Below are 16,876 nucleotides of genomic sequence, written 5' to 3'. Positions count from 1 at the left end.
TTACACTGAACAAAACCCTTGTAAAAATAATAAAACATCCAGCTAGTATTGGTAGACCATTGTGGGGTTGTGTGTTGTGTCTTTTGCTTTTCTGCATCACCATAACCAAAACAGATTTTTTAGTTGCTCACATAGCAACTCTGTGTACAGAGATTCTACTAGCTGGTAGGATCTATTTTGGCTTCTGAGTGGTAGCTATAGCTTAGCTTCCATACCAGCAAATGAGCAACATCATATTTGCATGTCATTTACTGTTCAGATTCTTATGCTGGGATATAACATACAAAGTTATAGTTGGGCAGCTATATACAAACAAATCCTTGAAATATCAATATCAAACTTTCAAACTGAAGAGCCGAAAACATGTAATACCACTCCAGGTTTTTGCTCTGATATTCTTGTTCTCATTCCCTTGTCATCTTTTACAAGCAAGGACTCTTTATCTCTCAATTCACCTTTACTATTTGTCATCATTGTAAAATATCCTACTCAACAAAGACATCCTGATGTTAAGGAAGAGAGAAAATTATGTGCCATATAAGAGCCCCTCCCCCAATGTCCTTTAAGAATTTAAAGCAGTGCCACCAAGATCCAGTGAAGGTAAGGAATTCTTTCCACCTGGCTTTAGGACAGGGGTGTGTGTGTGTGTGTGTGTGTGTGTGTGTGTGTGTGTATACACACACACACAACCAAATTTTTATTGGTTTTTATACAAATACAATAGCCATTAAACACCTATACAGCAGGTTATTTGTGGGGCATAGGAATTCGTTCATTTTTTTTTCTTTTCAAAATATAGTCTGGCCCACCACATGGTCTGAGGGACGGTGGACCGGCCCACGGCTGCAAAAGTTTAACTGTTTAAGCTTATTGTATAGGTCATATGGGTTTGGGTTCTGCTATCCAATATCTCTGTACAGGTGCTTCAAGCTGCCAAGCCATTTTACTCCCTGTCCACCATTCTCTGTAAATAACTAATATTGCCATTTATTGGTTCTTGCTAATTTTTCCAAGTAAGCAGTACAGTGGTACCTCGGGTTAAGTACTTAATTCATTCCAGAGGTCCGTTCTTAACCTGAAACTGTTCTTAACCTGAAGCACCACTTTACCTAATGGGGCCTCCTGCTGCCGCCGCGCCGCCAGAGCACGATTTCTGTTCTCATCCTGAAGCAAAGTTCTTAACTTGAAGCACTATTTCTGGGATAGCGGAGTCTGTAACCTGAAGCGTATGTAACCTGAGGTACCACTGTACAGTATTGACAAGTCGAAATTGGTACTAATGTAGTGGAATAACCTCTGTAGTATGGAATCATCTCCGGATTAAAGATCCATGAACACACATGTAAGATATGGGTCCCTTAACATCATTAGGATCACAAACAGCAGATTATTTTTAGTCTGCCAAATATATTTTCAAAGCTCCCAGAGCCAGCCTCTCCACATATCTCCTCCCCTGCAAAGGTCCTCTTACATATCAGCTACTACATCTGGAATAGATGATAAATCATTACAGCAAGTGGTTTCCTAATTGCCATCATAGGTGCATACCCTAAGAGATCACTGCCAACACACAGCCTTCACTGCTGTAATTTTTTTAAGGAGAGAGACTGTGGCTCCAACTGAAGTCCTGTGTGATTTCTTTCTGGGGGTGCTAATGATCCAGAAATGTTGGTGGCAGTGATGGAAACTGTTGTTGATGGGAACATTCAGTTCCACTGTGCTCTTGTGCCCCGCCAGTGCCTTGTAGAATTATTTGAGAACAATTGTGTCTTAACTGGGCAATGGCAGGCAGAAGTTAACTGTTAACAAAGCAGTTATGATGCATTTTTTCATGGTAATTGATCCATAATCTAATACCTAATTTAGTGGCTTCTGAATAATATTTGTAAAAGTACTTGGATTATGAAGAACAATATGCTGTAAGACTGATTGCTGTGATTTGCATATGTTAGCTTAATTCCTAGAAAGAATGACAATGGACTTGAAGTCTTTTATTAAGAAAGAAGTGGGCTGAGAAAGATGATTGTAGTAAGCTTCTCTTAAGCCATTTTCCACGTGGAAAAACAACAAAACTTGCTTATAGTGCCTTTCATACCCTGGTTACTAAGTATACTGTTACCTGTTAAGGAGCAACGACACTAAGGGCTTGTCCACTCTTCTGCTTGTTCTGTGCATAGAAAGCACAGGTCTGAACGGTTTCCTGCTTGTCCCTTGCTTTCTAGGCATGGGTCTGAGTGGTTTTGCCTTTGCCCCACGGCTTTCCTTTGGAAAACACATTCTTTAGTGCTGAATTATAACAAAAGGCATTCCACAGAAAACCCAATTGCCCTTTGCTTCCAGTTCAGAATTAAACTGATGGTTTTCCCGGGGCAAACAGAAGTGTGGATGAGTCCTAATTTTGTGCAAATTGTTCTAGAGTCATTGCTCCTAGTGTTATGAAAATAAATGTTGCACATTGAAATTATATTTCTTGGCGGTAAGCCTATGAAGACATTAATCTCTCAAATAACAACTTCCCGTACAAAACTTCCTGATCAAAACAGCCCCTTCCTATGAAATTTTGACCATCCTAGAACCTTTAAAGCAAAAAGCAAGCATTTCACAATCTAAATTTTACAACCAAAAAGCACATTATGTCTGAAAATTACAATCCTCTGCCTTTTCCCTGGCAGTTGTTTCTCTGGGGGACCACCATGGATAATCACCACTGTAATCTGATTGCCGATTCCAGTTTTAGGGTATGAGGCAGTAGCATGACTTGAAAAAGATAATAGAAGAAATGCATGTGCAATAACATAATTAAAAATCCAGTGAAGCATTTGGAGTGGTTTGTGTGTGTGTATACACACACTCAAATACAGTGGTACCTCGGGTTAAGTACTTAATTCGTTCCAGAGGTCCGTTCTTAACCTGAAGCTGTTCTTAACCTGAAGCACCACTTTAGCTAATGGGGCGTCCTGCTGCTGCCGGAGCACGATTTCTGTTCTCATTCCGAAGCAACGTTCTTAACCTGAGGTACTATTTTTGGGTTAGTGGAGTCTGTAACCTGAAGCCTATGTAACCCGAGGTACCACTGTACAAACATAATGGACTCAAATTCCTAGTCAGCATGGCCAATGGCCAGGGGTGATTGGACTTTTAATTCAACAACATCAGGAGAGTCATGGGTTTCCCCATTCCTGCTCTGAAACAATAACTTTGCCACCACCCACTCAGTATTGTAATTGTAGCTGGTAATTGTAGCTGTTATTCTCTTTTCTTCTGCTGTCAAGAGAATCATGGCCTGATTATACTGGTTTCACTGGCCCTTCCAACTTTTATATGTCGTTTCTGGAAACAGAACTTAGGCACTGATGTCCTCCAAGGCTAACAGAAGACAGGATAACTGACAAAGGCAACGAAACCCTGTGCTCTGCACCCCTGCAATTGTTGTTCATTTTGGTTACGAGTTAAGCATGCTGTGCTGGGTCATGAAGGTGTGAATTGTTTCTTAGCCGCATTAAAGTTGCTCTAAGCTAGAGCTTGAAGTATTCTAGACTTTCCTCAAAGCAAATTGTCATTTTTAACAATTACATATGGAACCACGGTGACATGAGCCTGTAGCTTTCCAGACAGTGTTGGACTGTGGGATTCTGGGAGTTTATCATCTGTAACCATTGGCCATGCTTACTGAGGCTGATGGGAGTTAAGAACATAGGAAGAGCCTTCTGGATCAGCCCAACTAGCCTGGCCTCCTGTTCTCTCAGTGGCCCATCAGGATCCAAGCACCAGAGCACTGTGGTTCCACGGTCAGAAGCAGAGCATAGCCATCATGGCTATTCGTCATTGATAGGCCACGATCCAGCAGTGAACTTTAAAGATGGCATTGGTTTTGCTTGTTTTGTTGTCACAGAGTAATTAACAATTCCTATATTACCGTGGCAGCCTGGAAGCCATTTTCTTCTGATGTCTTCTCATACCACTTCTGTGATAGGGGAACTTTGTGGACAGTGGCAATAAAAATAATAGATACAATAAAACGGGGGTTGGGCTAGATGACCCTGGGGTCCCTTCCAGCTGTAAGATTCTATGAGGTCACTCCTTCCTAGATGAAGCAGTTACAGTCTGCATCAAACATTGCCAGAGCAACATGGGAGGAAGTAATGAAGAAGCAGCTTCCCCAGTACTCCTTTAATGGATGAATTGGCCTTAAAATGGCCACTCTTCCAGAATTGCAGTGGACCTTTCCTTCCTTTCTTCTGAGGGCTTTTGTGTATGATTAAGCACCTCACATAGAATACATTATTTGGATTGTCTTCCCATTTGGATTCTTCGGATTGCCCTCCAGGAGACTTCAGTAAACAAAAATTCATAGTAAGAAATTCCCAGTTTTGGCTTGTCTGCTGTGTCAGGTCTGGTATGTTGATTCCCTTGATTAGATTTCTTACACTTTAACAGAAAAACAAATGGGTCTCTTGTCCCTCATTGAAATTTTACTTTGGCTTTTTCCTCTGCCTTGAGCAGAATCTTTATATCTGTAATTTTGAGCCTAATGTGCTGAGACAACATATCTCTTCACACCTAATAGCAATATTACTGTTTTCGGGAGGACAACAGAAGTATCCAAAAAAATGGGATAATTTTCTCTATCTGAATTCTACATTCATTCTTTCAAACATAAATCTATTAGGGTATATTATATTTCTTTAACTCTAATTTAATTAGTGTATTCTATGCAAAGCAGGTTATTAATTGGAACCAATTGATTAATAACTTGTAGTATGAGTTTATGGGCTGTATGTGATCATAATTTGTTATGCTATATTCCATTCTGAGCAAAATTATATAGAATCTGAGCTGGGCTTTCTGTAACTGAAAGACAATTTGAAATATTGTATTTGTGATTTTAAAAAGTTCCCCAATTAATATTGATTTGGCATAGAAGCATTTGTTTGCCTGTTTCGAATAGACTATGGAATGAAAGCTCCACCTACTTTCCTACCTCTGTAATGGAGCTAAACATGGAATTGGAGCTTGGACACATAGGCTAGTGATAAATGTACACTCATTTCTATGTTATGGTAAACACATTCACATGTCATGAGCAAAAACAAGCCACAGTGAGCCATGGATTTGAACACAGCCTCCCTTCTCCTCCCACAGGGCTGGGAGAAGAATTTCAGAAGCATTGGCTTTCAGTTTTGGTTAACCACTGTGTGGCATGTTATCTAGACCCAGAGGAGTGGTTAACATAAACTTATATTTGTTTCAGCAAGTGAGCTTCAGCAAACATGCTTTGAAGTTGGCTTGTTTGAAACTAGCCATAGTTAATGTTAACTGCAGTTATTTGGGCTTTATGACACAACAAACTGGTTAACCAAATCTGAAAGCAAAGCTTCCAAGATGGAGGAGAGTGCATGAGCTTTGCTGCTGTTCATTCTTGCCATGCACGTCATGCACTAGCAATTAACAGCAATTTTACTTATTGCTGTTCCCTCAAAAGTCAACTTTAGTGTTTCTGTCACTGCCCCTGCAAACTCTTGAATCTTCTTTTGCCTTAGTGGCAATGCTTTACACACCAGTTTATACACTACCCTGTATTTTCTGTTATCGTCTTGCTTCTGTTGACAGAAGGGTAGTGGCAAAACATCAGGGAATATAAGAAGTGCATTTGCTGAGAGGTATCCTAGCAACATGTTAGGAATCTGCTGTGTCCCCATGCACAAAACATCAGCATGCTGAGGAGGGCACAGAAGGCAGTCTGATGTGTTTTGCATTTGTTCTTCAGGATCTGGATTTTAAGTGTGTGGCCAGAGTTTTAAAAGCCAAGGATATATAGGAAAAAGAATATGGGTTTTAAAAACTTTTATTTGCTTAGGTCTGCCCCTCTTTCTTCCTGACTGATCAAATTGAAGCATTTTTTGCCTCTGAATTATACTGAATTAAGATTGTCTTGGGTAGCTAGAGAAGGGAAGCTTTTGCCTTCTGTTTTATCTTGTAAAAACTGGACATTATTGCAAATCCTGAATTTCTTCTTTTGGAAAGAAATTGACAAAGTCATTTGAAAGAGCAATATTAAGACCTTCTCTCCCCAAGAGCAGTTGTGCTGATGCTATTGTTGGACTCCACAGAAGTTAATTTAATATTTGTTGACACACTATCAGTGTTCAGATGTAGCATCAAACCATGGCTTAATGCTACATACGTGATCTGCAGTAAGCCCAAGTGAAATGCTGGACTCATGCACTACCTTCTTCTGCATGGCCAGGAGCAGGATTTGGTCAGAGATGAATCCTCAATTTTGTCAGAGTAAAAATTCTGGCTTACAACAAGCTGTTTAAGCCCAGCTTCATACATCATTAGGAGATTTGGAGTGAACTGTTATAAAAATGCAGATGGCATCCAGCTCTATCTTTTGTTCCCTCTGAATCAGAGAGGTGGTTGAGGTGTTGGACCAGTGCTTGGAGGTAGTGATGGCTTGGATGTAGGTCAATAAACTGAAGCTGAATCCTGAAAAGAGAGGTGTTGTGTTATGTATTCCAGATGCTCATGTCCAGGAGGTAGGAAAGTAGCCTGCCCTGGATAGGGTTGCACTCCCTTGGAAGGAGCAAGTTTGCAATTTGGGAGTGCTCCTCCTCAATTCAACACTGACTAGAGGCTCAAGTGACCTCAGTGGCTGTTGTCGTTTAGTCGTGTCTGACTCTTCGTGACCCCCTGGACCAGAGCACGCCAGGCACTCCTATCTTCCACAGCCTCCCGCAGCGCCTCCCTCAGTGCCTAGGAGTGCCTTTTTCTGCTCCAACTGGTTTGCCAGCTGCAGCCCCTTTTGGAGATGACTTGCCTACTGCACTCCATGCTGTAGTTAATTTCAAGGTTAGATTACTGCAATGTGCTCCACATGGGGCTGCCGGTGAAGATGATTTGAAAACTTCAATTGGTCCAGTATGCAGCAGCCAGATTGCTGGCTAGGGCTCCGTTTATATCTCATATAGCCTCTGCTTTAAAACTGCTGCACTGGTTGCAAGTTTGTGTCCAGGCCCAATTCAAGGTGCTCACATTAGTAGTTAAAGCCCTAAATCACTTAGACCCCAAATATCTCCCTACGAACCCTCTTGGGTGCTGAGATCAGCACCTTCTAGGTAGTTCCTTCACCCTCAGAAGCTCATGAGAGGGAGGGCATTCACTGGTGGCTCCTAAGCTGTGAACCTCCCTTCCCACAGAGGTGTGTCTCGCACCTTCATTATACTGCTTGCAGAAAATATGGAAGACATACCTCTTTACCCTGACTTTTGATACCTGCAGTGTTTTTCTTTAGGACCTAATTTTTTGTGTTTTTAAGTTGTTTGAAATATTGAATTTTAATGTTGTAACCTGCCCTGGAACATAGGGTGAAGGGTGGGTTGTTGTTGTTGTTGTTGTTGTTGTTGTTGTTGTTGTTGTTGTTAATTTCTTCATTAAGAGCCCTTTACTTTTCCTCCCATAATTCTGTCCACTAGGGCAAGGGGCACCACATTATTCAGTTTTACTTTAGGCATTGCTTGAATTTCAGAGACAGACTTTAACAAGTTAATGTGGCTCATTTGCTGAACTTCAGTAGGGAATGTCCGGATCTTCTGTTACCCTCTCTGTGTTGGCACAGCAATTTGTCTAATTTTTCTCCTAGCCCCTACTCCCAAGTGTTGCTCTTAACATCACTAACATTAGTTTTTGTTCCCCTGAAGGTGCCCACAAAGAAGCTGAGGAAATATGAGAGGGAGTATCAGATGATGCGAGAGAATCAGCTGCAGCAGGAAGACCCTCTGGACAGATACAAGGTAATGGGATGCAAAGTATTCAAGCAACTTCCATTGACCCACTTAGGCAAAACGGGATCACCTTCACAAGCTGAAAGTAGGTTTTCTAGTCTTGTTTTCAACAGTAGTGTGTTATATGTTTATTTTTAAAGGCACACTTCTGGCACTTTTTGTTGTTTGAAAATATGCATTTATATTTTGTTTAAAATAATTAAAAGGCACCATAAAGCCTGCCACATTATATATTTTTTATTCTTTCAGTTTATATGTTTGTAGGTAACACTTCTGCTGTTGAACTTTTCTGGGAAACTGCATGGGATCCTGAGAGAGAGATTCTCTACCACTGACACGCAAAGGAGGAAATATATTATGCTTTAGACAAAGCTCTGTGTGGTTCACTACCACAGACACATTTTGGAAGGTGCATGCTTCCAAGATTGACCTTTCACTCTCTGTGGTGCAAATCTTCCTCATAATTTGTTGATGTTTGTAGTTGTGTTTATCACACATAATGAGAGGCACAGAATAGTTGAAATGCTGTATTTTATTGGGCCAAGTTTTTCTTACGTCATGGTGGTTCTAAGCAAGGATAAAATGAAAGTCCTTAGTAAGGTGAAGCCTTGTCGCACCCATTTTTATTCTACCTTTGTTCTGAACTCCCAGGCCTCAAAAAGTCCTGATGTAGCATAGTGGCTTAAGTGAGCAAGAAGTTTCTGTTTCAAATCCCGTCTCAGCTACAAATTCATTCTGCAAGCCCCTATGCCCTCAGACCCAGTTTGGCATCTATAATGTGGTAATAGTCCTACTGGCCTACCTTACAGGGCTGTTGTAAGGATTATTGAGATAATGTATGTGAAACTCTTGGAATACTTGAAGTACACTATGCCAGTGCTAAGTATCAAGTCTGAAAGCTTGCATTATGTAACTGGTCTAATAAAATAAAACATCCCCTGGCTGAATTTTATTAATATGGTCTCCTAATACCTATTTGTGGTCCTTGTGAGAAATGCAACATAAATAAATCTATATTATCCCTTTCTTCTAAGAATTGATAAACCAACCCCCCACAAATAGGATGTTTTTATTCTTTTATTACATTGATCTGAAGCATAGCTTGGATTCTAGGTCAGAAGAAATTTTTTCATGGTGTTCTGGTTAGTATGGTCATGGTAGTGTGACATATATTGATTATTTTCTGTTTGTTTAATTAAAGTATTGATCAGGAATGTTAGTTCATTAAGCTTCTTCTCTGCCATTTTGTGGTGAGCAGATTTGTCGTACTGCAGTCCATTTCTAAAATAGGCTTTGTTGCTCAGAAATTTGTCAATACCACATTGACTGCCTATTAAGAGAAATATTAAAACCTGTACATACTGTAAATTTCCATACTTGGTAATCCATGCCTGGGCAAAACCTACAGAGAGCAAGATGTGTGCAAATATATCTGAAAAGAAGAAGCACTTAGGGAATGATTCCCGCCCCCCTTTTGTTTTCTACCACAAGACGTTAAGGGGAGGTAAAATATGTGTTAGTTATGTTGAGAAAAATGCAGGAGGATTCCTGCATGAAGATGTTTCCTTGCTAGTTTGGGCTGACTGTTTACTCTAAATGTGAAATATGTCATGCCCTTCTACAGAAACATCCATCAGTAAAAGAGTTGGCAGCTAAGGTGAAGCCCAAATCTTTGCACACACATCCTCATTGGTCAGGTAAAATCTTTCCTCCAGAGGGCGCCTGTATTACGGCTATATTACTAGTTATCCTTGTTTACTGTGATAAGGTGCCTTAAAGGGCTGGGAGAGGCATGGTTTCAATAGGGCAATGGTGGGTACTTTCTTTGTTGCATAAACTTCGTTTGTGTTGCATAAGGTGAACTTTCACCTTATGCAAACATTTTCAGATACATTTGGGGTTGCAGTGTCCCCAGAAGCAGGATTTGAGTTTTGCTGGATCACAAGGAAAGTTCTAACTGGATTTTTTTTTCTTTTTAAGTTATGTTTTTAAAATAATGTAAACCTCTGTAGTATTATTGGTCCCTAATACTGTTTGTGTTGATATTACAGAAGGTGACTAATTTGCTTTTTCTGCAATAAGTAAAAAAATATTGCTTTAGTCTAAATAATTGTTTTTGTCCCCCTCTGTGCTCCTTTCTCACCAGAAGTGGGTGGAACAGGTTCAGCATTATGCACCTGTGTGCATGATGAGTGGCTTATCCATTTGAGCAGCATTTTGCAGGGTTTCTTTGCCCCCTAGTATTTTGTGTGTATTATTTTTCAGTTGCCCCTGGCATTTCAGCAGGGGTTTTGACCGCAAAAAGTATTAATAAAGAAATAAAAATCAATGTTTTTATTCTTAAGTTAAGGAGTTGTGCCTCACAGGGTGATTTACATCTCATGGTTGAGGACTAACCTGGAGCATGTAGTTGTAGAAGAGGAAGGCAAGTTTTTTGACTCATTTCCAGTGCTGTTAGGGTGCACTTGACAACAAAGGGTTAAGACTGTAAATTTTGTATCTCTTTTTCAAAGGTGATGTTAATTTCAGGAATGAGATAGACTTTCCTTCCACAAATACAAATGATGATACATTTATTGCCTGGCTTAGACAATAAATAATAGACACATGCTCATCATATTCTTGATTCAAATTTTCTTCTGATGTGAGCAGGAGACAATATTCAGGAACAAGAGAGGCTTCCTCGAAATACGTTGGCTTAGATTCATAGATCTGTAAAGTTGGAAGGGACCCCAAGGGTCATCTAGTACAACCCCTGCAATGCAAAAATCTTAGCTAAAGCATCCATGACAGATGGGCACTCAGCCTCTGCTTAAAAAACTCCAATGAAGGAGAGTCCACAACGTCCTGAGGGAGACAGTTCCTCTCTTGACCAGCTCTTATGGTCAGAAAGTTCTTCCTGATGTTTAGTTGGAATCTCCTTTCTTAAAGCCATTGGTTTGAGTCCTACCCTCCAGAGCAAGAGAAAACAAGCTCGTTCCCTCTTCCATGTGACAGCTCTTGAGATATTTGAAGATGGTTATCATATCTCCTCTCAGTCTCCTCTTTTCCATACCCAGCTCTTTCAAGCACTGCTCATAAGGCTTAGTTTCGAGACCCTTGATCATCTTGGTTGCCCTCCTCTGCACACGTTCCAGCTTGTCAACATCCTTCTTAAATTGTGGTACCCAGAATTGGACACAGTATTCCAGGTGTGGTCTGACCAAGGCAGAATAGAGTGGTACTATTACTTCCCTTGATCTGGACACTAGACTTATATGATGAGCATCCCCTCAATTCCTTCATCCAAGTTGTTTATAAAGATGTTGAACAACAATGGGCTCAGGACAGAACCCTGTGGCACCCCACTTGTCACTTTTTCCAGGATGATGAGGAACAATTAATGAGTACTCTTTGGGTTCGGTCTGCCAACCAGCTACAAATCCATCTAACAGTTACTTCATTCAACCCACATTTTAGCAGTTTCTTCGCAAGAATATCGTGGGGGACTTTGTCAAAAGCCTTCCTGAAATCAAGATACACTAAGTCCACAGCATTCCCCTGATCTACCAAGCTTGTTACTCCAAGAACAACAACAAAAACAGATTCGTTTGGCATGACCTAATTTTTAGAAACCTATGCTTATTGTGAACTAGGTACATTTGCATTGGTAGCCAGATACTGTTGAACTTTGACACCATCACTGATTAATATGTCTTTGAGCAAAAAGCATGTATATCCTGTGTTAACCAAACCCCGCTGTTACAGAGTCCTCTATTACCTCTGAAGAGGTAAAACATCACCCATAGCTCCAGTCTTGGGTATTAATACCACTACTCTCCTTTTAAGCCTTTAAGCTAGTGTGTTGTAGGAGCAACTACACTGTCCAGGCACTTGTCCTCAGAATTTGGAAGCTGCCAGCTAGACATAAGAATCAGCCTGCCCTCTCTTGATTCACTGGGAGCCCAGATCTTTGAGTGTGTAATCTAAAGCAACCAATCAAATTGTAAAGTTGAAGTATTCAGAAGCTGTGCAAAAGTACAACTAAGTTCATTTGAAATGTGACTTGCACAGGAGAAAGTTTTAGTAGGTTCTGAGGTGTGACATTTGGATTTTCCACCTTGACACCAAAATATATTGGTCTTGTACAATTCCATACATATTTTACTGGTAGTGGCCCCCTGATTCTGAAACTTGCTTCTGACTAATCATGCTTAGGATTAGGAATGTGGAAAGCTGCCTTTTAGTCAGAACTTCAGTCCTAGTCAGTTTGGCTCATTGGTTGTCAGCTGGGACCCACTATGGTTCATGGCTCAACAGCAGCACTTACCACCATATAAATATGGGGGTGGGGGGGAAAGGAAGAAAATAAATTGGTCCACAAATGCATGTTTGGTATAACAGTGGGCCCTGGCATTCCAGGATTTCAGTTACTTGGCACCTATAGCTGAAAATGCCTCTTCCCCTACCCTGGGAATAAAAATGCAAGAATAATAAACAACAGTCTGCTCTTGCTTTGCGGCAGCCAAAATAAGACACCCATGGAGCCATTTCACTCTGTCCAATGGCAAGACCTAGTTGATCCCTTTTACCACATGATATATGGTTACTCAAATAAATTCTATCCTGTGCTGCTGCTGCTCTCCCTGACTGCAAGAGTAGGAAAAAGAATCACATATTGAATGCCGTTTTTCTTTTTGAAGAACAATTTCTAAATTATGGCATTCTGGACGACTGTGTGCTTAAATTACTCATAGCAACAGACAACACAGTGGAAAAACGTTGTGATGTGTTCCACAAAGCACATAGTCTAACTTTAGCTTTTATATTTTGGCAGTCTTAATGGCTTGCAATAATTTATCTTATGTTTAACCTCCTTTTTGGCTGCATTTCAAACCAGCACATATCCATGGTTCTGGTTTTCTTACTAATTTTAACAACTACCCACATTGAATCAACTCAGTGTCCAAATAGTCGCTCTGTTGCAATGAAATATAATGAAGGCCTTTAGCAAGGGGTGTGACACATTGAGTTACACCCAGCTTTAGGAATAATACTGTAATCTTTCTGCATCAGTCTACATGTTCATTCTCTATCCTGAATGAGGATAGTTGAGGGTGGAGTTAAGTGTATTGCAGCCTTCCTGAGTTGGAACTTGTCTTCTTGTTTCAAGCTTCCTCTTTTTAATCAAATGTTGCCTTTAATAGGTCACAGCTGGAAGAGGTTATATCCTTTTTAAAAGGAAAAGGAAAACAGCCAAACCCCCTCACAGAGCACTCTCCCAAGCTGGTTTCCCCCCTGCTTCCTAATTGTTGTTGGTTGATATTTAAATTTCACTGGATTACTTCTCTCTCTCTCTCAACTTTATATCTATGATTGAAAGCAGTAGTTGTTCTCTGACTTGTATGGAGGTAAGTTTTATATCTCTGTGTTACTGTATTACATATTTTCCTCTCTGTTTTGGAAATGCAGTGTCCTTCTTGACAGCTCATAACAAGCAGTTTCCTCAACTTCATTCCCTCTATTAATGCTACAGCTTGGATTGGGGGTGTAGTAGTAATAGTAGCTAGTACTGGAGGATTAGTACAAGAAGTCTCTGTTTACATATCTATCTTTAAATTGGCTAGCATGGTCATAAATGTTTTCTTCTAGAATGTAATAGTATTTACAAGTGGGTTATAGTTAAAGTGAATCTAAAACTTCCTAGAAGCAACAGAATTAACCTGTGTATTCCTTGAGAGGCATAATTTAAGTTCTTTTCCCTCTGGGATTCTCAATTTTCTCATGATTTAAGCATTTTAAAAATGATTATTTCAAGAAGAATTATAACTCCTTTGCAGAAAGCAAGGGCTCATTCTGACATAATATAATTCCTCCCTAGGGGAACATGGGGGGGGGGGGAATGTTGAAATCATACCCAGTGATTTTATTCAGCAGCATAAAGGAGTAAAGGCAGTTTGACAGTGACCATCAGCAAAAAAAGAAAAGAAAAAGAAAAGTTTTGACCAGAGGGCTTTCATTCAGTCATTTGTTACAGCCTCTCTATTTTTAAAATTGACATTTTTTTTAAAAAAAAGTGTAGAATGGAAGGACACTGCAATTCCTACCACACAGCTTGCTTGCTCACTTGTCTGTAAATGAATAGCCAGGCATCTGAAGTTCACGTTTGTGCTATTTGCTTTGCAAACACCAAAACTTTTGGTAAGCAGATAACAAAGGATGTAAAGCCAACTATTGTTCACATTTGTGCTACTTGCTTTGCCAGCACCAAAGCTTTTGGTAAGCAGATAACAACAGCTGTAAAGCCAACTATTGCTCATGAAGAAAAGCTCCCTTCAAGGCTGCAAAGAGTTGAAATGGGGACCCAAGTAGATGTGCACTTAAGTACTTAGCAGTCAGTTGCATATCTTGTTTTTTCTAAACAAATTTATGGGGTGCGAAAGCCCAGTCTCACTATGGGGGCAGTGAGTGAGAAGTGGTGGCTTATTTCTTCCAGGTTCCACTCAGATAAGGGAAAGGTCCCATTGTTGTCCCATTGCTACAGTTATCAGTCCACAATTTACACAGAATTTGGAATCTTTTTTACCCTAGGCAAAAGAGTTGCCAGCTTGAGCCTTTTCCCTACCCTTGTCAGCTAGCTTTCTTTAAGTAATATTTTCTTATGTCTTGTGGTCGAAAACAGTTGTGGATGTTTACTTATTTATTTTAGGTGTAACTCTAGTTTACAATTGCACTTGGAAGTATGCCTTATAGATTCAGGAAGAACTAGTGTTAGGTTGCGTTCACATCTTAGCACAGTTTTTCACTTCCCTTATCTCATGCTAGGCTTCACTCCACAGCTTCACAATTTAATTATAGAAGTACAGTAGTTGCAGTGAGTCCCAGAATTCTCCTGTAGCTGCTGAAGGGTGTTCCAAACCTTGAGGATGAGCCCCATCCCCAGGACAGCAGCAGAGCCAATAAGGATGGTCCTCTCCAGGCGGAGGAGCTGCCCTGCCCTCCCAGATCAGACCTATCAGGGATTTTTTGGGAGCTTCTCAAAGTCACAAGTGTAAAACAAAATATTTCTTTTATTGATTTATTATTATTATTACCTTTTCATTTCCCCCCTCTAGACCACCCAACACCTCACAGCTAGGGATTGGGGCACAGGGAACAGAGCAGGTCAACATTAGAGACTGCATGCCATTGTTGCAATGGGACAGCAAGCAGGCTCCTCACCCCTTCTGGGGCTGTCAGGCCACCCACCATAGGAGAAATCTCACTGGCCAGGCTAGTTCTCACTAATCCCACTTGTTTCATGGCTGTTTTGGGTGATATATTTGCCAAAATATGCTTCCATTTTTCTAAGCTTCCCCCCACTCCAGGGGACCAGACATGAGCTTTGGGCTGCTGGGGTAACTGCAGCAGACATGAAATCCCAGAAAGATGTGTCAGGGACACAGTGGTGCCAGGGGAAGGCCAAGCACTGCAGTCCTCGCAGGCTGGCTCTTCAGCATCTCATAATATGAGGCTCTTATTCCCAATACGAATAGACCTCTGGATCTGGGTAGTGATACCCTGGCTGGTTTTGTATTTGGAAGGGGATGGGAGGAGCAGCCATGTCTGTTCCAGTTTGGGGTTTAGAAAGTTCCAGAAGGAAACAGCAAAAGCACTATCCTTGGGAGCGCACTAGCCACAAAAGGAACAGGAGGTCTCCACCCTTGAGCTCATTATCATCTAGCTCCTCCAGGAAGTCATCTTTCTAGAAGCCTATGCCTGCCTCTTCTGTCACTCTGCAGAAGGGAAGGGAAGACCAAGGACCCTTATGACAAGATGGTCAAGGTGTCTTCACAGGAGATTTGAAGCTTCTGCTACTGCCTTCTGGGCTTTGCTTGCCAGCTCTAGCTTCGTATGGCCAGGGTCCCTTCGAACTCTACAATTCTATGATTCTATTATTCTATGTGGTTCCAGGAGCTGGAAGGTATGTCCAAGGTGATTAAGGATGGTCTCGAGAAGATTGGACTGGCTTCTGTGCTCATGGCAGACACTTCTCATGGGTACCCTCAAGTTATAGTCTCAAGCCTTGACAGTTAACATGGTGGCCAGAAGTAACATATGACTGAGGACTTGGGCAACCAGTCAGTTCTTAGTCCAGGCTGGCTGGAGCATCCCTTCTCAGGTACAAAGCTGTTTGGCAAGGCATTTGATCTAGTGCTCAGAAATAGTAAAGATGAAAAGGCGGCCTAGTCTACTCTAGAAAGGAAGCAAAAGAACCAAAACAGTGACAGTCTTTACACTCGGGCTTATTCCACAAGGAACTGGACTTCAGGGAAGTACTTCTAGCAGAGTTTATCCCAGGGGTTTGGGTGCAGCTCCATGCAGACCCAACCAGGGACAAACACATCTGCTATGTTCCGCAAGGTTTAGAATAACTCTTCCTCTTCCTGACACCAGCTCCCTGCCCGTAACTAAAGGTAGGTGACGCTTTACTATGCATCAAACTAGTTCTGAAGTATAGGTCTGGGAGATGGTCTCCCTAGGTTACATAATGGAGTACAGTGGTGCCTCACAAGACAAAAAGAATCCGTTCCGCGATTCTCTTAGTCTAGCGGTTTTTTCGTCTTGCGAAGCAACCCTATTAGCGGCTTAGCGGCTTAGCGCTATTAGCGGCTAAGCGGCTATTAGCGGCTTAGAAAAAGGGAGAAAAAAGCAAAAAAAATCGCAAGACGTTTTCGTCTTGCGAAGCAAGCCCATAGGGAAATTCGTCTTGCGAAGCACCTCGAAAAACGGAAAACCCTTTCATCTAGCGGGTTTCTCGTCTTGCAAGGCATTCGTCTTGCGGGGCACCACTGTATGTATGTTGTCCTAGAAATAAATTCATGACCTCCCCAAGGTCATGAAATCTATCCAAACACCAGCCAGGGCTAGAAGCCATCAGCACCTTCTGGATGTCAAAAGACTAGCTCTTGTCTCTACAGTCTAGAGCAGGGGTCGGCAAACTAAGGTCCGGGGACCGGATCAGGCCCAATTGCCTTCAGGATTTGGCTTGCGGACTGTCTGTGGATCAGTGTGGGGATTCTGTTTGTTCGGGCTGCGCCATTTTTCTCCCTGTGCTATTCCATTTTTTCTCC

The 16,876-nt window shown here is 41.3% G+C and overlaps 1 protein-coding gene and 1 long non-coding RNA gene across 8 annotated transcripts in view; one reads left to right on the top strand and one right to left on the bottom strand.

Moving 5' to 3' along the window:
- RABGAP1L (RAB GTPase activating protein 1 like) overlaps nt 1–16,876 on the top strand; it is a 140,419-nt gene that overhangs the window by 109,564 nt on the left and 13,979 nt on the right. For 3 of the 7 annotated variants that reach the window (XM_081865142.1, XM_081865145.1, XM_081865146.1), the window contains one exon: nt 7,701–7,793. In XM_081865142.1, the coding sequence (XP_081721268.1) occupies nt 7,701–7,793 (93 nt within the window). Of the gene's footprint in view, nt 1–7,700; nt 7,870–8,033; nt 8,741–11,097; nt 13,175–16,876 lie in introns of those variants that run through there. The other 4 variants (XM_081865144.1, XM_081865148.1, XM_081865143.1 and 1 more) reach the window with 3 other exon arrangements.
- Nucleotides 13,655–15,313, bottom strand: LOC309343555. Its single transcript, XR_014157336.1, has 2 exons — nt 13,823–15,313; nt 13,655–13,776 (listed from the first exon to the last, which is right to left on the bottom strand). It is a non-coding gene; the product is annotated as an uncharacterized lncRNA (long non-coding RNA).

This window comes from Podarcis erhardii (genome assembly GCF_964252035.2).
Source record: "Podarcis erhardii genome assembly, chromosome: 6".
In the NCBI taxonomy this organism is placed as follows: domain Eukaryota; kingdom Metazoa; phylum Chordata; class Lepidosauria; order Squamata; family Lacertidae; genus Podarcis; species Podarcis erhardii.
Note: the sequence above shows the minus strand (reverse complement) of the source record. Positions and strands in the feature narration are given on the sequence as shown.